This window comes from Mustela erminea, chromosome 18 (genome assembly GCF_009829155.1).
Source record: "Mustela erminea isolate mMusErm1 chromosome 18, mMusErm1.Pri, whole genome shotgun sequence".
NCBI lineage: Eukaryota > Metazoa > Chordata > Mammalia > Carnivora > Mustelidae > Mustela > Mustela erminea.
In genome coordinates, this window is record NC_045631.1 from 13,284,370 (window position 1) to 13,310,549 (window position 26,180).

The window sequence follows — 26,180 nt, forward strand, 5'->3', positions numbered from 1 at the left end:
TTCTCTCCGTATATCTGGAAATATGATCAGCGCCCCTGACGTGGTGGCCTTCACCAAAGAGGAGGAGTACGAAGAGGAGCCTTACAATGAGCCCCCCCTGCCGGAAGAGTACTCGGTGCCACTCTTCCCCTTCGCCAGCCAGGGAGCCAACCCATGGTCCAAACTGTCCGGGGCCAAGTTCTCTCGGGACTTCATCCTTATTTCCGAGTTCTCGGAGCAGGTGGGACCCCAGCCCTTGCTGACCATCCCCAATGACACCAAAGTTTTTGGTACTTTCGATCTCAATTATTTCTCCTTGCGGATCATGTCTGTGGATTACCAGGCTTCCTTTGTGGGCCATCCCCCTGGTTCTGCCTACCCCAAGCTTAACTTTGTGGAGGACTCCAAGGTGGTGCTGGGAGACTCCAAGGAGGGAGCCTTTGCCTATGTGCACCACCTTACCCTGTACGACCTAGAGGCCCGGGGCTTTGTGAGGCCCTTTTGCATGGCTTATATCTCAGCGGACCAGCACAAAATCATGCAGCAGTTTCAGGAGCTCTCGGCTGAATTTTCCAAAGCTTCTGAGTGCTTGAAGACAGGCAACAGGAAGGCTTTTGCGGGAGAACTTGAAAAAAAACTGAAAGACTTGGATTACACCAGGACAGTGCTGCACACGGAAACGGAGATCCAGAAGAAAGCCAATGACAAAGGCTTTTACTCATCTCAGGCGATTGAGAAAGCCAATGAACTGGCCAGTGTAGAGAAGTCCATCATTGAACATCAAGACCTGCTGAAACAGATCCGCTCGTACCCGCATCGAAAGTTGAAGGGGTCTGCTCCGTGTCCTGGGGAGTCGGAACACACTCAGGATCAGGCCAGCCAGGCAGCCGCTACCTCTAACCTTGATGAGTCTGCTGACACAGACCTCTACACCTGCAGACCTGCTTATACCCCAAAACTCATCAAAGCAAAGTCCACCAAGTGTTTTGACAAGAAGCTGAAGACCTTGGAAGAGCTCTGTGACACTGAATATTTCACCCAGACCCTGGCTCAGCTCAGCCACATAGAGCACATGTTCAGAGGAGACCTGTGCTACCTCCTGACCAGCCAGATTGACAGAGCACTTCTAAAACAACAGCATATAACAAACTTTCTCTTCGAAGATTTTGTGGAGGTCGATGACAGGGTGGCAGAGAAACAAGAGAGTGCACCCCCTAGGCCTGGTCCAGGCAGGCCGCCTTCCAGATCTTTGGAGGAATGTCCGATTCCTCAAGTGTTAATTAGCGTTGGTTCTTACAAGTCCAGTGTAGAGTCTGTGCCCATCAAGATGGAGCAGGAACTTGGAGATGAGGAGTACAAGGAAGTGGAGGTGACAGAAATGAGCAGTCTTGACCCCCAGGAAAACTTGGACTACCTGGATATGGATATGAAAGGGAGCATCAGCAGTGGCGAAAGCATCGAGGTTCTGGGCACAGAGAAGTCCGCCGCTGTGCTGCCTAAGTCTGACAGCCAGGCCAGCCTCACGGTGCCACTGAGCCCCCAGGTGGTCCGGAGCAAAGCAGTCAGCCACAGGACCATCAGCGAGGACAGTATTGAAGTCCTCAGCACCTGCCCCTCGGAGGCCCTCATCCCTGACGATTTTAAGGCCAGCTACCCAAGTGCCATTAATGAAGAAGAATCCTATGCAGATGACAGTGATGGAGCCATCCACTTCCGGGCCAGCGTCAGCCCGCCGGAGCTGGGTGAGGCAGAGGAGGGCAGCTTAGAAACCCCCCCGTCACAAATAGACACCTCCTGCTGCATTGGGAAGGAGAGCGACAGTCTGCGGGTGCCCCTCTCCCCTCCAGCCCACATGCCCTTGGACCAGGACGGAGTGGTGAGCATCCCCCCGCAGCGCTATAGGCAGAAGGATCAGGGGTTCCATGTGGACTTTGCATTGGAAAATGCCAACCCTTCCCGAGACGACAGTTCCGAAGGCTTCCCTGCTGATGAACTGGACCCAGATCGCCTGCTGGCGAGCCGGGACGTCAGTAAGACCAGCTTGGACACCTGCTCGGACACTGCCAGCAACATGAGCAGTGTAACCTCCACCAGCTCAGACCGGACTCCCGCCTCCGCTCATTCCAGCGGCTCCTCTTCCGAGAGGCATAAAAAGAGGGCCGGCCAGAACGCCTTAAAATTCATCCGTCAGTACCCCTTTGCCCACCCGGCCATCTACTCCCTGCTCAGCGGAAGGACACTTGTGGTCCTGGGTGAGGACGAGGCCATAGTGAGGAAGCTGGTGACGGCGCTGTCCATCTTTGTCCCCAACCACAGCCGTTATGCCAAACCGGTGAAGCACTGGGTCTGTTCTCCTTTGCATATCACGGATTTTCAGAAGTGGAAGCTTATCGGCCTGCAGAGGTAACTGGTTGCCCGTAGGGGCGGGTGGGGAAGGGCCCCATCCTGTTAGAGACGAGGCTTTGGATGGATGTACAGCCCTCTGGGGGAGGTGCATAGGTTCACGTGGTGGGCCCAGAGTAGGGGGACCTGGCTTCCAGACTGGGCGGGCCCTCAACACCAGCTCCTTCCGTAACTTTCGGCAGATCATTCCCTTTCTCTGGTCTTCTGTTTCGTCATCCCTCGTAGGAGGGATTGCCATTCAGTGCTGGTTGCCAGCCCTGGCCCGTGACCCGCTGTGTCAGAATTATTTAGGAGAGTTTTCTAGATCATGGAGTTCTGGGTCGTCTCCCTGCCCCCCACAGAGGTTCTGGTTCAGTTGGTCTAGGGCAAGACCTGGAGTTTCTCTGGTATACGTTAAGGTTTGGGGAACAACCAGACTTCTAAATCTGAGATTCTTTCTGATTCTCAAATTCACACTCTGGTGTAAATGACCGAGGAGAGGTCGGCTTCTGAGAAAGGGCTGTGATAGTCCTAGAAGATGGCAACCATCACTGTGACAGGGACATCAGGGGACTCCCGTGGCTTTCATTCCACTGTCCTTAGAAGGCTGTCTCTCCCCCCACCTCCAGAAATGCAAGAGCCACTTCTCTGCTTGAATGCTTTCTATTTCATTTTCCCACAATGCTTGTGTTGCAGTAGACTCATTGTGTTTTTTTCAAATACTGCTTGACAAGTTGTCTGGCCCAAGGGTCTCTTTCCCTCTGAGTAGGCACAGTGTTCCGTTTTCTCGTTCCCTTCTCTGCACCCACTTGGCACATCTGTAAGACAGGGGTGCTGACACAGCCAGCCTGTGCTTTCCCATGCCACATGGGAAGAGAGAAGGGATTTTTGCCACGCTGCAATCAGCAGTCGTTCGTTCCAATTTTCCGACTCTCCTTTTGCATTGTTCCCTAGTATCAGCGAGGTCACCGTCACTCGAGTGGCCTTGTGTTTGCCCCTCTTGCAGGAGTCACCCCGCCCTCGCTCTAACTCTTGCTGTGTTAGGCTTTCCGCGGGGTCGTGGCAGTGGTGTTTAAGCAGGTGGCGCCTCCACGTCCTGCCTTGGCTCACTGGCCGTGCTGGTGGCTGCTGGGGCGTCGTCTGGAGGTGCCTGAGCAAGGGCACTGGCCTGGAGGAATTCATAGTTCTCCAGGGGAGATGGGTGACAGGGAGGGGAGTGCCAACAGCAGGTGCATCGTGTGTTTTAAGGAAACAGAGGGGGAGACTGAGTGACATGTGGGAAGTGAGGGAGGGGCTGCCTGGGGAAGGCTGGGGGTCTTCGGCTGAGGCACCAGGAGGACGAGCTTGCCAGTGTGGGAAAAGAGTGATGACATGGGGACTTGGTGTGACATGGCCCAGACCCCTGGAGCAGCCCCTTCTTCGGGCCGCCCAGGAGACTGAGCAGGGCCCTTGCTTATGGGCGCAGACAGAGGCTCGGGAGTGAGAGGCTGCCCCGGGCGCCCTTGCAGACTGTGTCCTTCCTCCCAGGATCCGGTCCCTCTGCTGATGCCAGCTCTGTGCTTGGGTGTAGCTTGTCTGTCCCAGCAAGGCAAGGGCTTTTCAGGGATTGCATTTGCCCCTGATCTTGGTGGAAGAACGGGTTCTTGTCCCTTGCATACACATACCACTTCTCCGAGTGTCTCCCCTCGCCCCAGCCCTGACCCTTTTCCCTTTTTCTCCACCAAAAGATGGAGAATGTAAAATGCACTTCAGTCTTTTGTCAGCTGGCTTATCCAGGACCAGGCTGACGACAGTCTTGCCCTTCCCAGAGGCTTTCCCTGAAATTCCCTCCTTAAAACGGGCTGGGATGGCAAAAGAAGTTATCTTTTCTGCCAGCTCCGTTCCGTCGGGTACCCGGTGGGAGTACGGCGTTGAGGGTTCTGAGGCATGAGCGGGGCTGCCTTGGGAAGCCTGCTGTGGTCAGTTTATGAAGTCTGTGGCTGCAAGAGAGGGTAGCTGGTGGGTGGGCTCCCTGAGGTGGAGGAGAAGGCAGGAGGTGGTCTGAGTCCTGGGCCAGTAGTCAGCCACTGTGGGCACATGAACAAGTCTCTCCTCCACTATGAGAGGCTCGGATCCCTGGATGATCATTACCCAAATATTTATAGAGGACTGTGAAACGCTAGCCCCTCAGCCCACAGCCAGAGTCATACGGTGAGTCAGCCGTGGTGCATCCCCGTGACAGGCCGAGCACCGTCTTCGGGGTTGGGGAGCGTCCCTCACACCAGTCCCCGCTCTGTCACCATACTGTCAGCTTGATGTCTGAGGCTCCTTCTGTCTATAGACGGAGTTGCCAAGACCTGTCTGTGAGAGCGAGTGTGGAAAGGCCCATTGCATCTGGTCCGTGTCTGATCAGTGAGAGCGCGTCTCTGATAACCTGGCGGGGATGCACACGGGCTGAAGGGAGGCTGGCCAGGGCCGCCGATGCTGAGTGGGGCCCTCACCAGCCCACCTTCAGAGCCTTTAGCCATCCCTCTGAGGAGGCGAGGCCCATCAGAAGTGACAGACGAGAGCATTGCAAACAGTCCCGAGAGGGGGAGCGTCTCCCAGTGCTCACCTTCCCAGACCTTCTAGACGTGCACAGGTGTTGGGGAATGGCAAGGGCTACCTCCAGAGGGTCCTGCTCTGGTGTGAGATAGTGTGTGGGGGCTCACTAGGGGGCCTTGTTCGCTAGGGGGCATGTCACTGGAGTGGGGACTGGATTTGCCACAGCTCTCCCGAGGAAATCCTGGGAGGTGGGTGGCAGACACCATCTGAATGTATCCAGAGACAAAAGCCGTGGAGTTGTGGCCCAGGGCAGGTAGGGAGGGGCGCTGTGGGTTCTGATGCTTCCACGATCGGCCCTGTGGATTTTTGGACCAGGCCTCTTCTGTCTCTCATTCACCCAGCAAAGCTTGTTGAACGCACCTGTGAGCCGGGCTTCCCAGGCTTCATGTGTGGAGAGGTGCAGGAAGGGGTCACGTCTGGAAAGAACGTGACACCCTTTGCTGTGCTCGCCCTTTGAGGAAGTGCTCAGAGCTATGGGTATCAGTGGTGAGTCACCCCAGCTGGCAGAACCAGTGCTGAAACTGGGAGGCAGGAGGATGCCCATCTGAGGATGGGCATTAAAGAGTCATAGTAGAAGAGGGGCCTTTGTGTGGCCGTGAACTTCCTTGCCCAGGGTGGAGATGGGAATGGGGGGAGCTCCGGTCTGGGGGAGCTGGGTTAACCTGTGTGCTAGGTTAACCTGGAATCTGAGAACTGAGACCCAGGAGAGTCTCTCCCCACTCAGGTGCTCTGGACTGCAGCGAAAACCAGCTCTGATGATGAACCATTTTTAAAGACTCCCCCCTCCATAGCTGCCAGCTGCATTAGTGCTTGACTTTTTTCCCCCTGAAGTAGGCCTTCTGCCTGGAGATGCTCATGCATTGGATCCATCACTTGTGGGTACGCGATGGGTAGATAACCATGTTGGTTTCCCATTATTTTAAATCAGAATGAAGGAAAATTGTATCGCTTGCCAAGTTGCAGGAACAAACCCTGGACAACTCAGTACGGATGGGAGGAGGTGCTAGGAGGTGGGTCAGAGGCCCTGGTTGAGTCCTGCCTCAGCCACTTTGCAGCTGGGGGACCTTGCGTGAGTCACGGTCCCTTTCTGGGCCTCGGTGTTCGCATCCACCCAGAGCCTGCCCCCGGCATTGGGACGGACGGTAAGGAATCTAAGGTGTGGGAGGTGAAGCCGGAGGCTCTCAGTCACCTTGCAGTGTCACCAGGACCAGAGGTGTGGGCTTGCCGCTTTCCATGCTGCCTTGCCCCCTGGTGAGGAGTGTTGTGGGAAGACACTTGTGGGGAGATGTGGGGTGCCAGAGCTCCCTGGGGACGGCCGGGCCTGAGGCCGGGTGTTCAGCATGAAGGGGGCTGGAGTGGAGGGGCAGGAGCATGGGGCGGGGAGGCCTGGCTTTGCCACCGCGGCAGAACCTTGGAGGGGCCAGATGTGCCCAGCTCAAGGGGGCATTTGGCATTTGGCATTTGGGGGCATTATGGACGGGGCCCCTCCTGGGGTGGAGGTTGCCTGAGCACATTGGTAGTGTGGCTGAGGAGGCCTGGGTCCCCGAGAAGCCAGGGAGCCGCCTGGCCTCATCACCTATGTGAAAGGGGCCATAGCCCACTGCTCGCCTCGTGGTTTCCAGGACGCATGGCCTGTGTGGTTCTCTGTCTTCTCGTCTGTGACCCTGCTCTTGTGTGGTCCGGATGCCATCCCAGGTTCTCAGAGCCCACCTTTGTTATAAGGCCCGTTCCTCCAGAACCTTCCTGGCCCTGGTGCTCCCTCTTTCACTCGGGGTCCCGTGAGCATGTCTTATCTTCCCAGCCGACCAGGCTCATACCACACTCCCTCCTTTGCCCCCAGGTTGCTGCCTGGCACACAGCAGATGCTGTTAACTGTACAAGGACATGACAACACCCAGGAAGGAAAAAATATAATGAGATTGCCTTGGTCCCCCAAGTGCCTGTCATTCCTCTGTACGCAGTACCTGAGATCTAACACAAGCTGTGAATTACAGACGTGTGTTGGTCTGAAATCTCTGGTCAGCCAGACCTTTGCCAGACTGCAAGGCCGGCCGACTCTGGCTTCTCTGGGAAGACTGATCTAGAGGGTTTTAAAGAGCTGCTTCCTAGGGTGGGTCACCCTGATCCCTTCCCTCCCTGGGCTAGCCTTGCCTGCCTGTGCTCTGTGCGGGCCGTAGCGGGCCCTGGGCCTGAGGCAAGTTCAGCCAGTCCCAGCCCGCAGAGGCGCCGTGCGGTGGGAGAGACAGGAGATAAATGGCCGTCCCCATACTGTTCGGTGCTAGGCTGTCGAGACTGAGGGCCAGGCACTGTCCTAAACACGACCAATTTTGTCTGTGCAGTGACCGCATGAGGCAGGACTGGTTATCCCTGTGTTACAGATGGGGCTCAGAGGGGGTAGGGAACTTGGCCAAGGTCACAAAGTAAAAAAGTAGAGAAGCTGAGGGAGGGGATCAGGAGTGGCTGGGTAAGGTTTAAGTTGGCGTAGAGGCAAGGACAAATGGGAGGGAAGGGTTCCCTGGGCAGAGCCTACAGGCCCGGGGTTTTGAGGCCCTACCGAGAGTGTGGCATGGCTTCCAGGAAGTCATCGTGGAAGTCACAGATGGGGTTTGAGAGGCCCGTGGGCCACACGCCCAGGCACTCAGACTTGATCACAAGGGTGGTGAGGAGCCCTTTGAAGGGCATCAGGGTCAGATTTGCCTTCCAGAAAGAGTGAGGGAGCGTTGGCTGGTGGGAGCCGGCCGGGCCCAAGCCTTTCCTCCTGACGCTGGCCTGTGTGTTTCAGGGTGGCGTCCCCCGCCGGCACCAGCAGCCTCCACGCCCTGAGCCGCTATAGCCGCTACACCAGCGTCCTGGACCTGGACAACAAGGCCCTCCGCTGCCCCCTATACCGGGGCGCCCTGGTGCCCCGGCTGGCCGACCACCGCACGCAGATTAAGCGGGGCAGCACCTACTACCTGCACGTCCAAACCGTGCTGACCGAGCTCTGCTCCAAGGCCTTCCTCTACACTTTCTGCCACCACCTGCACCTGCCCGCACACGACCAGGAGACCCCGGACGTGGTTGCTGGACGCCAGGCGAGCTTTCTGAAGCTGACCCTGGGCCTGGCAAACGAGGACGTGAAGGTGGTCCAGCACCTGGCCGAGCTGCTGAAGCTGCGCTATACGCAGGAGGCTCCCGGAACCGGCCGCCCCACGCTCAGGTTCGACTACGTGCCCAGCTTTTTGTACAAGATCTGACGTCCGCCCCAGCCACTGTGACTGAGACCTGTGACCCAGGGTACAGGGAGGGGAGGGGTGGGCGTGAGCGAGCAGGCCTCTGAGCTTTTGAGACTTCTGGTGTCATCGGGGGAGGGAACGCAAGGTGGCAGCCCCGGTCCCCGGGTGGCGTCGGGTGGGCTGGGAGGTGGACTCGGGCAGAGGCGGGTGCCTGGTTCTCGGCGTCAGTGAGGACAGCGACAGACCCGACTCCACCTAGCAAGGAGTGGCTCCTGCGGTCGGGAGGGGGGCCACTTGGCTTCCTGAGGACTGGGCAGCAGGCCGGGAGGGAGCCAGCACTCTCTCGATGGGGCGGGATGAAGGGCGGAAAGGTGAAGCCCAGACAGGAGGGGCATGCTGGCAGGGTCAGCTCCCAAACACTGGGTGGCCAGATCAGGGGAAGCACTCCGTTCCCTGGAACAGTTTAGTGGGGGACAGGACGACAGACCATCCATTGCCTCATCCAGATCCCACCTGGGGTCCTTCCCTCCGGCCCCCTAGAGCCCACCATCCCGGAGGAGGCCCCTGCATGAGTGAGGTGGAGGGAGGCAGCTCTGCCTCAGCTGGGCGCTGGCAGACACGGAACCTTCTGGGCCCCGAGGCTGTAGGGAGAGCGAGCATTACCCTGTCTGGTCCTGGCTTCCGCACTAGGCACAGAAGTGCCCGTGGGTGGTCTTTGCGGCTGCTTTTTCCGGGGCAGCAGGAGTGGCTAGAGTTAGGCACTCGTCCTTGCTTGTGAGAACCACGCTCGTAGCTAGAGAGCCTGGGAGATGGGCAGGGCCATGAGGCCTCGAGGCCGGCAGCACTGTGCAAGGGTTGGGGAGCCAGCAGGCCTCTGGGAGGCTGGAGGCCATGAGGCCACACTGTGCTCTTGGGGACGGTCGGCAGATGTGCTGGGTCTCAGCCGAGGTCCCCCTCCCTCCCCCAGTCCTCTACCCGCAGCAAACCTTTGCAACCACTTCACTACCTCTTGCAGGGTCTCCTGGGCATGGTGACAGTGGGGTTCTGCCCAGCTGGTTGGTCTGGGAAGGCAGCCCAGCTGGCGAGAACCCAGGGCCAGGGTCTTCTCCGGGAAGGAGGAAAGCCTCCTTGCATGGCTGTCTTCATGGACCTGGCCCCTGGGAGCCTCCCCACTGCTCACTTCTGCCCCCGCGCTGCCCCCGCAAATACACAAACCTCACCCCTGTTCACTCCCGCCGCACTCGGGCCCCCCAGGTATGGTTACCTCACCGCGGCCACTCACCTTGCAGCAGCTCACTCCCAGCCCCACGTGAGCCCTCCCCCCAGGGAAGGAGACAGTCCCCACTTCACTCGCCGTGACCTCCCTAATGCCCCTGACACAGTTGCTGTTGGTTTGTAGATGGAGGATTTCTTGCAACCTTGCAATTTTTATACTCTTTTTCCCCCGTTTTTTTAATGGCTGCTTTTTTCCTCCAAGTAGGGAAAACCCTTAGTATGACAGCTTTTTAACGTGGTCCGAGAGAATTGTGCAGCAGACCCGGACCTGGACTGGCCAGAAGGCGGTTGCTCCTGGGCGTGCACGTCTCCGGGCGCTGCATACTGTGTCCTTAGGGTCTTGCTGTCGAGATCTGCCTCCCCGGCAGCTCTGTGGTGCACCACGGAGGCCGTGTAGGGCAGGCAGGGACCCGAGACGAGTGTTCGTGTCATGTCACTCCTGTGGCCCCTTCCTTGCCCAGCTCCTCCATTGGCTCCCGGCCGTCGGCTTCTGTCAGGGCCCCCAGTCCTGGAAGGAGGTGTGTGATTTTGCTTCTGAGCCTGGGATTGAGAAAGAACCTTCTGTGGCAGACGGTCTGTCTACATCCCATGGGTTTTCTTTGTACCTGTGCCCGTTGCATATGTTCCCACGCAGAAGAGTCGCCAGGAACGACTTGGCAGCTTCGAAAGGCGAAGCTTGTGTTTGCACGTGGTGAAGGCTGTGTAGGAAGCCTGTTTCTCTCCGTGGCCTCCCCACTTCATCGCTGCCTCCAGTGTCCCTCATGTTCAAGATGCTGTTTTGTTCTCTAACTGGGTGGCTCACTGCTGTCTGCTCATGCCTCCAGGGACATGACCTTACGACACTTTATCTCCATGGCACGGGAAGGTCTCTGGGGTCCACAGATGAGACTGAAAGTGATCATTGGTACCTTCGTTAACTTTTCTTTTCTGTGTCACACCATCGTGGACTGCACAGTGGTGTCACCGTGCTGTCACCCAGGAAACTGATCAAGGCAGAAGGTCAGTCCTCCGTGGCATTCCAGCAGCAAAAGCCATCACTACAGTGCTCTGAAGTAGATGTCACTTTGGAGGGGGTTTGCGTGGAAGCTCTGTCTCAGGGATGGTTACAAAGGCCCCAGGATGCTGAGGCGAGGGACCAGGCGCGGGTGAGCAGAACAGGCGTGTCCTGTCCTGGGGCTGGCCTCCGGCTCAACTAAGGAAGGATTTTCTCCCTTGAACCTTCCTGCATGGCTTCACGGACCAGTAGGTAGATTCTAGGTTTTAAATTTTGGTTAAAGTCTAACTTTCCATTGTGGCCGTTTCAAAGGATGGCTGGATGCCAGGGGTGTTTCTTTCCAGAGGGATTTCAAGGTGGTGCTGGGACAGAGCCAGATTGGGAGGCGCTGGACACCGTGGACCTGCACTTCCCAGACCCCCTCCACTTTGGAGAACCCACTAGAAGTCCTTCATCTCAATCTGAAGGTGGGGGGAGCCCTATACAGTGGGACTCCTCTCTTTATGAATTTTCATTTGAGTTTTGTCTCAAATAAAACGTGTTAAAAACCCTTCGCAGAAAATAGAGGACATCTGTGCCTCTTACTACTTTGTCAGTCCTGACTCCCTTTGAAGTCCCAGGCACCAGAAGTGTGTATGGGGTTTATTTTGGCTTTAATTCTCATCTAGTCACACTTCCTGCCCCACCCCCAACCCTTTTTCAAGCAGGTCCAGGCCGAGAGCAGGCTGATCAGCTAGTGGTCCTGCAGCAGTGATTTCTAGAAACTCCACGTGACAGAGTCATCAGAGCCTTTGTAGCACCGGGGCCCTTGGGATGCTCTGACCTGAGCCGCTGTTTCCTTAGGGATCTTGCTCCTTTGGTAGACTCTTCAAATTTTAGAAATCGTGACTTATCCATGATTTACTGTAGTGGCTGAAGTTACGTGACTTGCACCAGAATTTGGAAATGAACCATGGTGCCCCCCCCCCCCCCGCCCCGTCATTTCCCATCCAGCTTTTAACTTCTTTGTTGCTATATTTAAGGTACGGTAGGTTTCCACCTCAGACAAAGAACACAGCCCAGTTCAAATACTAGGAAGGTCAACAGATTGTACCCCAAGTGCCAGGGTTGCTACAGTTCCGTGATGTGTTTCGGAGGCTGAGAGTAGCAAGAGCTCGCCTACACACTGACCACCCACTTCTGCCAGTGCTGGATGCATGCCCCCACCTCCCTGGGGGTGTTGCAAGGCAGGGCAGCGTCTCATGCTACTGCCCAGCTGGTAACACTCAGCTGGTGGGGAACCCATCCGCAAGTACCGATCACCTTCCGAGGAAACCATCTCCCAAGCCAGCAATCCGGTTTTACTTCCCATCTCCCTAGAAAGCTCAGAAGTGCCTTGGTTTGTGCTCTGAAGCCCACCAGCCAGCCCTCTGGCTCTTCCCCAGTCCTGTGATAGAAAGTGATGGAACTGGAATCTTCCAAGGAGATATGGTATTAACAGACCTCGAAACAGAAAAAGCATCAAATTTTTGCCTCTGGCTGGAAAGACCACCGGTCTCAGCTGCAAAAGTCTGAGCACACCAAGTGTTCCTGAGCCCTCAGAGAAAGCTGTGAGCCTTCACCTAATCTGATCTTACCTGTCAAGGTTTGGTTATGGCCGTGGGGAGGAGGAAGTGGGGGCTGGGGCAGAAGGGAGCCCCGCGCAAGCACTTTGCAGTGAATTAAACTGCTGCTAGGGAGCCCCAGCTTCCTGGGAATAATTGTTCAGCTCCAAAATGGAGGCCACGTTGCGAGGGGATATTGGAGGTGGTGTTTGTCTTCAGTTCCGGAAAGGGGGAGCCAAGACTGGCTTGGCAGGATCATGGCTCCCAAAGTTAAGGCAGATGGGGACTGGTGTGTCACCCACCCGCCATGGAGTCTGCAAGCAGCCCGTCCCCACTCGTGCTGGAGTGAACGCCAAGAACATGCTGGACCCCAGGCCCCAGGGGCGCCCTCCAGGCAGGACTATGGGGTGCCTCGCTCACTGACTGCCCAATGCTGGCTGGCTGTACAGCTTGGGCTAAAAAAAAAAAATGCCACCTTTTAAAAAGGCCACAGTGAAAAGCGTAGTCTGTGATGAATTCGTATCTGTTATTTTTGGAGAGCTATTTTATTACTGCATGTTCCTTTGTCCACGCGTGTGAACGCTGAGTCCCACCACCGCGTGAGCTGCGCTCGTCCCAGCACGCGCTGCTTGGACACCCGCGTGACTGCAGCTCCTGGGTGGGGCTGCACCGGAATTTAACCAGAGTCAATGCCAAACAAATAGTCTGAGAAGTGTACTTTTTAAGAAATTAATTTATTTGAGTTCAGATATTTTTGAAATATAAAAATTGGTTGTATTTTTTAAAGCTATAATTCTTGTAGACATTCTGTGGTTACAAATTTGATTGTGCTTATTATTAAAAATGGTCATCTATGTTTTGCACTTCAGCTTTGTGAAAAATAAAGTTTCTCTGGGAAGGTGACATTTGGTTTCCTGATTATAGGAGGGAGCTGGTTATCCTGCACAGGGCAGGGAACCCCCCCACCGCCGCCACCGCTGGTTCTCACCCTCTAAGACCTAGCAACCCCCGCCCCCAGGGGTGGGGGGTGAAGGAAGCTGTTTCCACAATGTCCTGAGCTGCTGTGGAGAAACTCCTACCATACTGGGCAGCACCTTGTAGAACTCACCAGAAGCTTCAAAATTTCTCAGTTTTGACAGCTGTCAGTCAGTCCTACTTTGGCAGCCATCCACGTAGTAAGATACCAAGAAGGGGCAGCTCTGAATTTGAGTGGTTGTCTATCGCAGTGTGGGGGAACCCAGTAACTCAGAGAAGGGTGAGTACACCTACTGAGGTCTTTCCAGTCGCCTACCCTGAACCCAGTCTAAGTATTTCATTTTTCCATAAGAACTATTTATACAACTGAGAGAAAGGGTCAGATGTAAACACCTTGAAAACGTCCCAAAATTACTAAGTTACTAACAATGGGTCTTAAAAACAAATTTTGATTCGTGAATTTGTGAAGGAGGTTAATTTGAGGAAAGCCCAAAAAGAAACCCCCTTAGAGGGCATGGAGAAGTTGATGCAGCTGGGTCCTGCATGGGGCCAGTCTTTGTCTCGACTCACAAGGGCACCAGGTTCCTGGGCAGGTGTGGGCAGGCGGGCAGCTCCTCTAGAACTCAGGCAGGCCAGGCAGAGGGAATAGAGACGCAAAGCTCTCCACTTCCTCTCTAAGCACCCTGATGGCCCGTTGGTGCTTCTCGTCCCCTGCCAGTTTCTCTCTGAACTCCTTCAGGGTGGCCTTGGCCCCAATGTCATTCTGTATCTGCAGAGTCAGTACTATTCCTGTGCCGGCAGAAGACAAAACGAGTCCTGTGTGGGCTGGCAGATAGCCACGATTTTGTCCCCATCTATGCCTCCAGAATCCCTTCATTTCTATCCCCAGAGCCCAACTACCATGCTAGAACTTTGGCCTAAGAAATTTAACACGGGAGAGGTACAGAAGGAAAGAGCAGCAAGGATTCTTACCTGGACAGGTGTTCTGATCACAAGCAATAGAACAAGCTTCTAGAACTGTGCTGTGCTGCAGCTCAGTGGGCCCAAGAACACACCTGAGGCTCAACTATTGATGTGTGCCCAGCAGCCGTAGGTGTGAAGCTGGACCTCAGAAATGATTCTCGTGTGCCCTCTTCCTGGGGCAGGACGAGTGTACCGCCCTCTCAGACTACATGCTTTCTTAAGGTGATTCTTACTATCTTTTGTCCCCCACACTCCGCCTGAACATGAACTGCCCTTCAGCGGCTGGGTCTCAATTGCTCGGTCCCAATCAGAAACCCCAGACGCAGATGGGAGTGGCTGACTTCCAAACCTTTATCCTCACCTCGGTGAATAAACTGGGCTACTTTCTGGAACTCTTTTTCCAATAGTCCTCTCGATGTCAGGGCTGGAGTCCCCAGACGCAGTCCACTGGGCCGCAGTGCACTTTTGTCACCTTCAAGATAAACAGGCTCTGTCCCTGGGCCGTACCTGACTCACCACTGACCACTGTGCATTTAAGACTCTTAGCCAAAAAAAGTGGCCTGTGGATGGCGGCTGTTTCTAGGAAGCAGAGTGCTGCCAACTGAAATGCCAGAGACAGGAACAAAGGCACAGGGAGAGAGCCGCGCATTTTGGCTACTGTACTGAAACAGGAGGTTGCTTTCCGTGTCAGCCCTTGCTCTGCAAAGCAAGGCTAGCATCTGTGTTAGGTGCATCACCCACATTCTTACAACCCCCCGAGACATCTAGCCTGTCCCAGAGGCCCCTGCTTCCCTTACCCCAGCCCGTCTCAGTCCCTCCCTGTCACCAGGAGGGTTTGATCTATGTCGGAAAGAATAGGCTGGGAGACAGCCACGATGTTGCCCCCATGTATGTACCCCCTCCAAAATCCCTTTGTGTCTGTCCCCTGAGCCCAATTACCATCAACTAGAATTTTGGCCAAAAGAAATGTATTTGGCCAGGAATATTCTTACCTGGACAGGTGTTCTTATTACAGGCAATAGAACAGGCTTCTAGAACCTTCTCAGCCCTTCCGCCATCTGTGCCTTTGGAACGGAGATCCACGAGGATCAAATGGTTGTCAGAACCACCTGGAAAGCCAAGTCGGGCATGTAGGAATAGAGAAACTTGATTCCATGCCAAGTGAAGGAGTCTCCCTCAGCAAGGGTTAAGGCTGAAGGAGGCCCAAGCAGAGGTCAGGAAGGTGAGCACCCCACCATGTGTGCTGGAAGGCTTTAATCCTCTGCTAAACAAAAGATGCTCCAGGGCTGAAGGGTACAGGCTAAGGGGAACCCCCAGTGGCTTTCTAAGCCCACTGCTGTGCCCCAGCACCTGGCACAGGACAAGGGCCTGGCAGCTTGTCTGGGCAGTGACAGCTTATTCAGTGCCACTGGCAGATCCCACTGGCTCTGACAGATCACTTGGAGTTCCCCATGTGTCCCGGAACTCCATCTACAAGAACCCCTCAAAGGCAGCCTCAGATAGCAAGGAGTGGCTGACTTTGCAGAGCACACTGGAAGTGCCAGGCTCTGCTGGGCTGCCTTGCATTTTATCCCTAATCCCGCCAGGTTGACAATGTTTACACTGTTATCAAAGCGGTACAGATAAGGGGTGCCTGGGTCGGTCAAGTGTCTGACTTCAGCTCAGGTCATGACATCAGGGTCCTGGGATCGAGCCCTACATCGGGCTCCCTGCTCAGCATCTGCCCGTCTCCCCCATACACACACACTACCTCTATTGCATAAATGAATAAACTCTTTAAAAAATACAAAAAAGTAATAAAGTAAAAGCCGTAATTCGCCAGGCTATTGCAAAGTTTCAATATGCTGCCATCTGTAGCCCCCTGCCCGCACCAGGCACAGACCAGGTTATCACAAACTCTGGCTTACAAGTCACCATTATCTACTTCTGCCACCTGCACTGTGTCCTCAGAACAGAGTGAACTAGGGGTGTGGGCAGGCCTGGGAGCTCAGGAAGGTGGAGACGTCTCTCCTGAGACCCCTGTGAAGCCTTGGGCAGCGCTGGGCTGCCACGTGCTGTTTGTAGCCAGAGGGAGTCTGGTCTACAGTCAACCCCGAGATTTCCAGGGCTTTCTTACTGACAGACATGGAGGACCGAGGAGAAAGGAAAGAAAGGAAGTGCAGAGAACCAGAGAAGAGTGCGCCCCAGGATTGCCGAGGAGCTGGGGGCCGAGGCTTCAGCACCACCCCAAGGAGCAGGGTACCTGTTACCACTTTGTAGCCCAGCTCCATCAGGGTCTGCGCCAGCACCTGGCAGTTGGCCACCACCTGTCGCTGGTAAAGTCTGAACTCGGGAGTCAGAGCCTGCTTCAGGGCCACAGCGACCCCTGGCGGGAGGAGAGGATGCGTCAGGAAGGCAGGACGGGACCAGGGGGTCCAGGCAGAGCTAGCTGGAGTCAGAGGACACCCCTTGCTTCCACTCAGGCCCCCTTGTCAGTGCCCCCCAAATGGTATCTATTTTTAACCCTACAACTACCCGGCTACCCTGCAGACCTCTCCTTTTCGAGGAGCATGGAAGTTTCGTGCTAATATGATTACCACAGGGAAGCTGTTCTGCAAGATGGATTTTACCATCCTTTTTAAGCTCAGTGTATGGACACGAGAACTCAGCTGCCCCAGATGCTTCTGCTCTGGGGCCAAATTATGCAAATCTCCCGACTACAGGTCAGGGGAGAGGTGCCAGCCTGTTCTACCTGGGCATCCAGACTCCTTTGTCTGGTCCCTTGTTCAATCCCAAGGGCCGCTGAAGGGGGCACAGACGTGAAGGAGAAGGCAAAGTAGGTATTGCCATGTGCGGGTCCCGAAGCCACTTGTCAGTGTTGGTGGAAATGACTAGAAAAGGCCCAGAGTGGCTGGAGAGTGGGTGATCCCATCACCCAGAGGTTGGAGAAACCAGACTCAGGGTCTGGAGGTGTAAAGGGGGACTGGGAAAACACCCTGTGGGAAATCCGCAGGAAACCCTCCCGCCCCCTCCCCACGTCCCCTCTCCCCGCTTGAGAAACACCAGGGCTTCTCAATGGAGGCCCTATGTCTTCATCCTGGGCTTCTCTACCAAACCACTCTGTTCTATGGAAGATGCTGGAACGACTCTGAGATCACCACACATCTCTTAAGCCATCTGTACAGAGGAGCAAGTCACTGGCAGCCTACTGGGAGATCTCAGTCAGCGGTGCTAGGGGTGGGATGTCATCCTCTCAGGGTTCGCACACTAACCGCTCACCCCATCTGCTGTGTCGCCTCCCAATTGTTTAATTCCTTTCCTGCTGTTTCCTGAATAGGACAGTGCCATGGATGAGGGTGCTCCCTACCCCCAAGCGCCACCTGAGGCCTCAGGGTTGGCTCTGGGGACGTTTTACCAGCAATGGCGTGGTTGTGGGGACCACCCTGCAGGCCTGGGAACACAGCGGAGTTGATGAGCGACTCTAGGTTGTACAGAGTCTCTTTACCCGTCTTGGGATCCACGCTGCGCACTCCTGGATGAAGGAAAACAGCAGAATGGGAACATCAGCCGGGCTGTCGCCTGTTTCCTCCCCACTGGGACTCCAACTCACGCCGGCTGCGGGGCCCTAAGCACAAGCCTGGTCTCTAGTCCTGAGGGCGAGGCCTGGTCCCTCATGCTGTAGAGCTCAGGGGCCCCTTGCTTGCAGAGCAGTCCTGACCACCCTTTCCTAGATGAATCAAAGGATAAAAATTTCCCTCCACCAAGACTTTAACAAAGACTATGCCTCGGGCACATTTCCTCAAAGAGGCATCCAAGATAGCAGTCTTCCCAGATGATGACTTTGAAGGAGAGAAAACTCATTTGCATAATGATATATATTAATTATATAATAACGGCTCTAATGGGGACTGGGAGTCCTTTCTGAAAAAAATGTTAATGCGCTGTAGTAACTAATGTCTCTACAGAGCTTCTTGGGAGCGATGAACTGCTTGAGGCACTTTATATAAATTAATTAATGAATGCTCCCAGCACTGGTCTGAAGGGATGGGTGCTCTTATTAGGATGCCCACTCTGGAGGTGTGGAAATGAGGCACAGAGAGGCTGGACAACGAGCCCAGGATCACACAGCATGGACGTGGCAGATGCAGGAGTCACTCAGGCTAGCCACACACCAGTGCTCCGTGGGAAGGAACACACTTCCCAGCCAGGTGGGAATGACTACCTGCCTCAGAACTGTTGACACAACAGAAAAAGGTCCTCAGAGACAACAGTGCACTAAGAAGGCTCCTGGGCACGTGGGCATATCCAGCCCCAGGGAAGAGGGCCAGACAAGGAGACTGCAGGGGAGAGAGACTCCATCGTGGGGGGTAGGGGGGTGGGGGGGCTGTGTTTCTCTGTGGGTGGGCATGTATCCGGTCTCACCACAGGCCAAATGATCTGATCAGAACCTGGCTTTCCCAGGTGTGGGGATCCTAAAATAAAGGGAGTTCTTAGACCTGTGGGCTACAGGCATTAAACTGAGAATCCTCACTAAAAGAACTACAGTGGTAACTGTAGTTTATACATCAGTGTCTTATGGTTTGTTTACTGTGAGTCAACCTCTGCAAAATGCATGCTCTACCAGCGTTAAGTTTGCCAAAGTACGGCTGCACCGTGAGGGCTCTCGTAGCCCCTGGCCAGCCATGCACACCCTCCATTCACCTCTTCTAGGGAGGACTAGTTGACCCACAGCACAATACCCTTCCTCTTTCCCCAGTACCAGCCACCCAAGGAATGAGGCAACAGCTAGCTGTGCTCAAAGCTTGCTTCTAGATCTCCTCTGCAGCCCTGCCACTGCCCTCTCCTGTGTAGCTCCTGCAGGAACCCTTCAAGGGATCCCGGTTTTCTTAGCTTCCCAAACTGAATATGAACCCCAGAGGAGAAAGGCCAACACCAGCACCCTGCCAGTACCTCACCCCCTGGAGCCCACCTTTCCTGTAGAAGATCATGCCGGCTCGGCAGCCTCTCAGGGTTTTGTGGGTGGTGGTGGACACCACGTGGCAGTGCTCAAAGGGTGAGGGCACCACACCAGCTGCCACCAGCCCGCTAATGTGCGCCATGTCCGCCATGAGATACGCCCCATTCTCGTCTGCAATCTTCCTCAGTCGAGCGTAGTCCAGGTTTCGGGAGTAGCAGCTGGTTCCTGAGACAGCAAGGGTGACACAGTCAAGACCTACGCACGGCCAGCCGAGAGTCGCCGGAAGTGCAGACCTGCAAAGCGGCCTCTGGATAGGCATATCCGACAGCCTGGAAATTTCTCCCTCTAACATCCCTGAGAACGGAAATGGAAAACCACCTCCCCAAAACATCTTGGTGCCAAAGGCTACCACTCTGACCTGCTTTTGAGGTCAGAGGCCTCTTCACGGTGGTTGGGACAGCCGCTAATTATTATTACCTCCACCAATTAGACGGGGGTTAATATTTCTAGATGCTTCTAACAGTGATATTTATCCTGAAAGAAAAGAATCCACTAAGACCCCAGAAGGCCAGCCCTTCGGACAGGGACTAGCAGTGAGTCAGGGAACATCTCCACGTCTTCATTTAGTAAGAGGCATGAGGGGCGCCTGGGTGGCTCAGTCGCTGGGCATCTGCCTTCAGCTCAGGTCATGATCCCAGAGTTCTGGGACTGAGCCATGCATTGGGCTCTCTGCTCAGCGGGAAGCCTGCTTCTTCCTCTCCCACTCTCCCTGCTTGTGTTCCCTCTCTCGCTGTGTCCCTCTCTCAAATAAATAAAATCTTTCAAAAAAAGTAAGAGACATGGGAGCTGCTGACAAAGGCGGTTCCTTTACCCCCCACTCATCACCTGCGATAATGAGCTTCGGGTGGAAGAGGCGGGCGTTTTCCTCCAGTTGGTCATAGTTGATGTAGCCAGTGTCTGGGTTCACCTGTGGGATGTCACAGAGACCGGGGGCTCAGGCAGCGTCCTCCGCCACACTGGGCCTGCCCTCCCACTGGAACTCGAGCAGGCTATCAAGGTAAGATGACTTTCTGCACCTGCCCAAAACCTGTTTGCTCCCCTCCACCACGGATGCAGGAAAGCTGTCCCAGGATGGGACTCAAGGGCGAGATGGGGTACCAGTGTGTCTGGCTTGCACAAGTAGTGTTGACAACCAGGCATCGCTCACAGGGGCAGGATGCCCTGAGGGGTCCCCAGAGGAAAAGTGAGCTCCTAGCCTAGGGCTCTACCCGGGAGGACAAGGAACTAAAAAGCCACCATGGAATAAAAGAGGAACGACAAACATGCACCATGCAATGCGGATGCTGAAACGCCATTACCTTTGGGAAAGAGACAAGCTGCTGCTAACAGCTCTTCTAGTCCAAGTACAAAGAGGCAAGAGAAAGAAAGAAAGACACAAAGATCAGAAGATGTGAAAAGCTGACATTACTCACAGATAGCATCACAGCATGCCTGGAAAATCCAAGCTTCTGGTGGCACACTATTAGAATTAGTAACTGAATTTAGCAGGGTCGCTGGATGCAGGTCAAAACCCCAAAATCAGTTACATTCATGCATATAAGCAACAAAAAGTATGAAATGAAGTGTTAACAACATTACATTTGTTTCAAAAGCCATGAAATATCAAAGCTATATAAAACCTCCACACATAACACTTTTTTAAAGATTTATTTATTTTAGAGAGAGTGAGTGTGTGAGCAGGGGGAGGGTTTGGGTGGGGGAGAGAAGGAGACTCCCCGCTGAGCACAGAGCCCCACCTGGGGACTGATCTCATAACTCTGAGATCATGACCTGAGCCGAAATCAAGAGTCAGATGCCTGGGGCACCTGGGTGGCTCAGTGGGTTAAAGCCTCTGCCTTGGGCTCGGGTCATGATCCCAGGGTCCTGGGATTAAGCCTCTCATCGGGCTCGCTGCTCGGCGGGGAGCCTGCTTCCTCCTCTCTCTCTGCCTGCCGCTCTGCCTACTTGTGATCTCTCTCTCTGTCAAATAAATGAATAAAATCTTAAAAAAAAAAAAAAAAGTCAACCAACTCAGCCACCTAGGTGCCCCCACACAAAATATTATTCAGAGAAATTAAAAAACACATAAAGTTATAGTGATTAAGGCAGCACATGTTTGTGGAAGGACAAGAACAGAAGAGAGCCCAGAAACAGGATGCCTAGTGACAGAGGGTCATCTGATCGAAGACAACAGTAATGCTGCAGGGAACGGTTGGTCTTCCAAGACGTGGAACTAGGTCCACAGGACATCCACGTGGAAAAATGTTGTCTGGATGCCCACCTCACTGCTCCCCACAGAAATCAATTTCAGACAGGCTCCACAGCCTGATCCACGTACCTGTGAAACATCAAACATTTTTTCCCCTTTTTGGTGACACGTGTCTTAGTAAAATCAGCGTATTGAAGATGCATTAAAGCATTTGTGCCAAGGGGAAGTAAAAATCAAAGGCAAAGATTTTAGGGGTGTGGGGCATGGGAGCTCTCCAGAGAGGAGGTGGTGGGACGAGCCCCTGCCCCCGGGGGTTTCAAGGCTCGGGTCCCGTGGCCACCCTCTCCAGTGAACATCATTAAGGAAGCTTGTGTGCGACCAAAACCTCACTGGAAAGGACTGGCTGTGGTTCTGTTGCAAAGGGAATGAACTGCTTCTTTCCAGTCACCTGCACTTGGCAGAGAAACTGTTACCTTGAAGAAAATCAACAGCTGACCCGCAGTGAAAAAAACAGACGTGATTCTAAAAAAATTTTTTTTTTTTAAGATTTTTTATTTATTTGCCAGAGATAGAGAGTACACACAAGCAGGCAGAGAGGCAGGCAGAGGCAGCGAGAGAAGCAGGCTCCCCGCCAAGCAAGGAGCCCGATGCGGGACTCGATCCCAGGACCTCGGAATCATGACCTGAGCCGAAGGCAGCGGCCCAACCAACTGAGCCACCCAGGCGTCCCTAAAAAAATTTTTAAAGACGTAATTACCTACCCCTCAAAATGTGTTGCTACTCTCCCTACCACATTCTGCTTTTTAAACTTAAGGGATTTAAAAAATTTTTTTTCTTTTTTAGAAAATGCTAAATATTTGACAAAAGAAAACTCCGCTCCAAGGAAAACTCATGGGCATTTGTCAGAAACTGCAGAAGGGCCGGAGTGGTGTAGAGGGATGGGACGAGTGCCTCTCTTCTGTCACTTAGGACCTTCAGGCAGGGGACTACTTGGACAGGAGAGACAGGGGGACAGAAGGTTTGAGGTGCTGTTTCCCCACGGAGATGAAATGCCTAGCTATGTGTAGGAAAGTTGTCTGGAGGGTGAGAGCCCGCTGAGAGGCAGGGCAGGGAGGCAGGTTCGGGGGCAGAGGTGAGGCGTGGCAGCTGCTGCTGGAGGCCAGGCAGGTCTGTGTCTCCTCCCTGCACACGGCCGGTGCCCCTTTGGCAGGTGAGCTGTGTCTCCTGCTGCCCAAGCTGGCCAAGCTCCCAGCCACTCCGCACCCCTGCAGACCCACCACCGCTGAACCTCCAGGCTGTACCCAAGAGACTCTTGGGAGAAGGGGGGCTGGGTGGCTCAGTGGGTTAAGCATCTGATTCTTGATCTCAGCTCAGGTCTTGATCTCAGGGTCAAGAGTTGAAGCCCCACAATGGGCTCTGCTGGGCATGGAGCCTACTTTAATTAATAAGGACACTGGGCTAGAGAGTAAGGCTGTGTGAGGCCTCATCTAAGATCAGAAAACAAGTCCGTGATTCCTCTCTGCCACTGTTTTTTCCACAGTGAAAAAAAACTGTAGAAACCAGCTTTTGAGGGGAGCCTGGGCAGCTCAGTCGGTTAAGCATCTGCCTCCAGCTCAGGCATGATCCCAGCATCCTGGGATCGAGCTCCACATTGGGCTCCCTGCTCAGCGGGGAGTCTGCTTCCCCCTTCCCCATGTTCTCTCTCTCTCAAATAAATAAATAAAATCTTAAAAAAAAAAAAGGAACGAAAGAAAGAAACTGGCTTTTCTGTTATACATGCAAAGGCTGAGCACTGTGTCATTACTGTTATGTTTCAAAATCCACCTTCAGGGTCAGAGCTGGCTGACGAGGATACCTGTGGCCAGAAATGCCTGGGCTTTCCAGGAAAAGCAGCGAACCGTCACTTGCACACAAAAAGCACACATGCAGTTATGAGGACCGAGCCAAAGGCCGACAAATGGTGAACAGTCAAGGGTACTCAGCACAGGCCACAGGATGCCAAAATTGAAGGAACACTGGCTTGCTTTCCCTAAAGGAATAAAATCCCGTGTTTGACCCTCAGCCAAGCTCAAGGAAGTGCTGCGACCTTTGCACCCCATGGGACCCATGAACTAGCTGGGGACAGCCCATGGGACAACAAACAGCAGGAGGAAATGGTTTCTGGACACAAGGGAGAGTCACCATGCACAATGGCTTCCCCATAACTGAGTCCGCGGGTTACTGCCTTTGCCCCCATCCCCGGCATCAAGTTAAACACATCAGTCCACGCATCATCCGTATGCTGTTCCAACCCAGCTGTTTGTAATGACGAAGGCCCCACGTGACTACGTGAAAGTTGCAGGCCGCGCCTGTGGCTCATACAGGCTGTGGTTCACTGACAGATCTATGAGGGGTGGTAGAGTCCCGAGCACGGGGGTCAGCCTGCAGCTAAAATCTCCCCAACCCACCTCCCTGGGCTTCCGCTGCCCTCCCCCTCCCCCCCCCCCGCATGCTCCAAATGCCTGAGGAGTCCCAAGGGCAGGAGGGGACAGATAGCAAAAAGCAGGGACTTCCTGGAGCATCTCAGAACAGGACCACCTAGAAACCCCACTTACCTTATAGGGCATAGACTCAAAAAAGATGGACGTGGCAGAGATTTTCTTCTTGTCTGTCATGAACCCGTGGGTCAGGTGGCCACCGTCAGGCAGGTCCAGGCCCATGATGCGCCCGTGAGGCTCCACTAGGGCGGTGTACACCGCGAAGTTGGCAGGGGAGCCTGGAAGGCCAGGCCAGAGGATGTCCTGGGAGGCCCCGAGCAGGCCCCCAGAGCTTGGCCACTAGGCCGTCAACCAGGAGTGGACAGAACAGGCCTGGCCCCCCACTGTGCAGCCAGCTCCCCAGAGATTCCCCCGCAGCAAACCCCAAGAATACAGGACAGGTGTGTTCAGGAGGGGTGGATTGGGAGGCGCCAAGGGCGATGGAGAGAGGTGCACAGACCCATCTGTGGGTCTCTAAGCCCCAGTAGGGGCTTGGCCCATTTTTCACTTCCGTTTAGGGGCTGTCCTTTTTGGGACTGCCCTCCGTGAACGCCAGCAGGCAGGGGACAGCCCAGGCCCGTCTGGATGTGGCAGTTACCTGAGTAGGGCTGGACATTGACCCCCCAGCTCTTGGGATCCAGACCATAGACCTGCAGCGCTCGCTTTTGACAGAGGATTTCCAGCTCATCGATGAACTCAGTCCCGCCATAATACCTGCAGAGAAAGCCGGCTTAGGCCCCCTGTGGCCCTGATCCTCTGTGCTTTGTAGAAAGGCCAAAGAAGCTTCATGCTGGGACAGAAGAATGAAAGCTGAGGGGCAGTGAGAACGAGTCCCCCGAGACCCCACGCCACTCATCTTCCATCTGTGCCCAGTCGGCTTCATGACGGAGCGAGTACCTTCTCGTCTACAAGAAATTCCGACAGAGGCTGCATGGATGAACCCTGAGGACCTTGTCATCACGCTGAGTGACATCAGGCAGTTACAACCATGCGATCGCCCTTGCATCAGGGTCCAAGAGCAGTCAGAGCCCCAGAGCCAGAATGTGGAATGGGGCTTCCTCCGGGCTGGTGAGGAAGGAAAGGTTCTCCTGTTTTTTGTTTTAACAGTTCTAATAAAATTTTACTTGCTGTTTAATAATTAGTATGGAAATTTGTATGTTTTTCCTCTGAATTTTAATAATCGTAGTAACTCAACTCAGTAGACATTTTTAACCACGATGCCTTGTGGTCGGAGAAAACCTTAAAAATTTTAAATTAGATATATATACTCTTTTTGGGGCACCTGGGCAGCTCAGTCGGTTGAGCACCCAACTCTTGATTGATCAGGTCATGATACTGGGGTCATGGGATCAAGCCCCGCATCGGGCTCCCTGTTCAGCAGGGCGTCTGCTTCTCCCTCTCCCTCTGCCCCCCCACCCCCACCCTGTGCTGGCTCACACTCACTCTCTCTCGCTTTTGGGATGCCTGTGTGGCTTAGTTAAGCGGCTGCCTTCCGCTCAGGTCATGATCCCAGTGTCCTGGGATCGAGTCCCACATTGGGCTGTTTGCTCTGCAGGGAGCCTGCTTCTCTCTCTGCCTATACCTTCTATTCTGCCTGCCTGTGCGCTCTCTCTGACAAATAAATAAAATCTTAAAAAACAAAAAACAAAAAACAGATAAGTCTTTTAAGAACACATACACACACACACACATACTCTTTTCATCCTAGTAAAGAACACACAGCACAGAATTGATATCTTAACCCTTTTCAAGCCTAGTCCAATAGCATTAAGTACCTCACGCTGTTAAGTATATTCCCACTGTTGTGCAACAGACTTCTAGAACTTTCTCACCCTGCAAAACTGAAACTCGACACCCGTGAGGCAGCAGCTCCCACTGCCTCCCCACAGCTGTTAGCAACCAACGATCTCCGCCTCACGATGGTCTTGACGGTTCTAGACAGCTCTCAGTGGCATGAGGCACTATGCAGACTTTGGAAACTGGATTACTGCACACAGCACAAGGACCTTGTGGTTCACCTTCCATGTAGCATGTGACAGGAACTCTTTCTGTTTTAAGGCCGAAGGGTGGTCGGTTATATGGATCATCACGTTTTGCTTATCCATTCATCCACCCACGGACTTGTGGGCCACTCCCAGCTCTTGCTATTGTGAATAATGCAGCCACAACAGAGTGTGGGAACTGGGAGGGGCTTCATGGAGGGATCTGGAAGGTCCCTTCCAGCGTTACATTCTCTGCTTTGTCACCAAAGAAAGATGTGGTATCCTCCGAGCTTGAAGTAGAGCCACCCATGACTGGGGAAGGGTGATGGACTTTCAGGAAGGTCAGGGCTGCCAGGGGACTTAGCAATTAGCCATTTCCCAGGGAAGCAAACACAGGATGGGGATTCATGGTCACGATGAGACCCCAGTGCCCCTGCCTGCCTTGCCCCAGATCCCTGCAGAGGTAGCAGGGAGCTCTGGAAAGACCGTGCAATCCTGCTTCTGCTCTTTACCGCAGGACTTGGAGCTGCCTCCTTCACCTGCCAAGTC

The 26,180-nt window shown here is 54.3% G+C and overlaps 2 protein-coding genes across 3 annotated transcripts in view; one reads left to right on the top strand and one right to left on the bottom strand.

Annotated features, from left to right (window-relative positions):
* Nucleotides 1-12,914, top strand: SMCR8 (SMCR8-C9orf72 complex subunit). Its single transcript, XM_032322953.1, has 2 exons — nucleotides 1-2,382; nucleotides 7,727-12,914. Exons 1-2 carry the CDS (start codon nucleotides 23-25, stop codon nucleotides 8,178-8,180), a joined length of 2,814 nt encoding a protein of 937 aa, XP_032178844.1. The 5' UTR covers nucleotides 1-22; the 3' UTR covers nucleotides 8,181-12,914.
* SHMT1 (serine hydroxymethyltransferase 1) overlaps nucleotides 12,742-26,180 on the bottom strand; it is a 25,190-nt gene continuing 11,751 nt past the window's right edge. For both annotated transcript variants that reach the window (XM_032322955.1, XM_032322954.1), the window contains exons 4-12: nucleotides 24,248-24,363; nucleotides 23,728-23,888; nucleotides 19,771-19,852; nucleotides 18,898-19,110; nucleotides 17,344-17,460; nucleotides 16,192-16,314; nucleotides 14,942-15,058; nucleotides 14,311-14,421; nucleotides 12,742-13,775 (exon numbers count right to left, since the gene is read on the bottom strand). In XM_032322955.1, coding sequence (XP_032178846.1) covers nucleotides 13,603-13,775; nucleotides 14,311-14,421; nucleotides 14,942-15,058; nucleotides 16,192-16,314; nucleotides 17,344-17,460; nucleotides 18,898-19,110; nucleotides 19,771-19,852; nucleotides 23,728-23,888; nucleotides 24,248-24,363 — 1,213 coding nt within the window. In that variant the 3' untranslated portion in view covers nucleotides 12,742-13,602. The remainder of the gene's footprint in view (nucleotides 13,776-14,310; nucleotides 14,422-14,941; nucleotides 15,059-16,191; nucleotides 16,315-17,343; nucleotides 17,461-18,897; nucleotides 19,111-19,770; nucleotides 19,853-23,727; nucleotides 23,889-24,247; nucleotides 24,364-26,180) is intronic.

Bases quoted from the DNA above. Each gene is read 5' to 3' on its own strand.
- SMCR8 (XM_032322953.1), top strand. From the start codon at position 23: ATGATCAGCGCCCCTGACGTGGTGGCCTTCACCAAAGAGGAGGAGTAC. The intron at 2,383-7,726 runs GTAACTGGTTGC...TGTGTGTTTCAG, and splicing joins AAGCTTATCGGCCTGCAGAG to GGTGGCGTCCCCCGCCGGCA.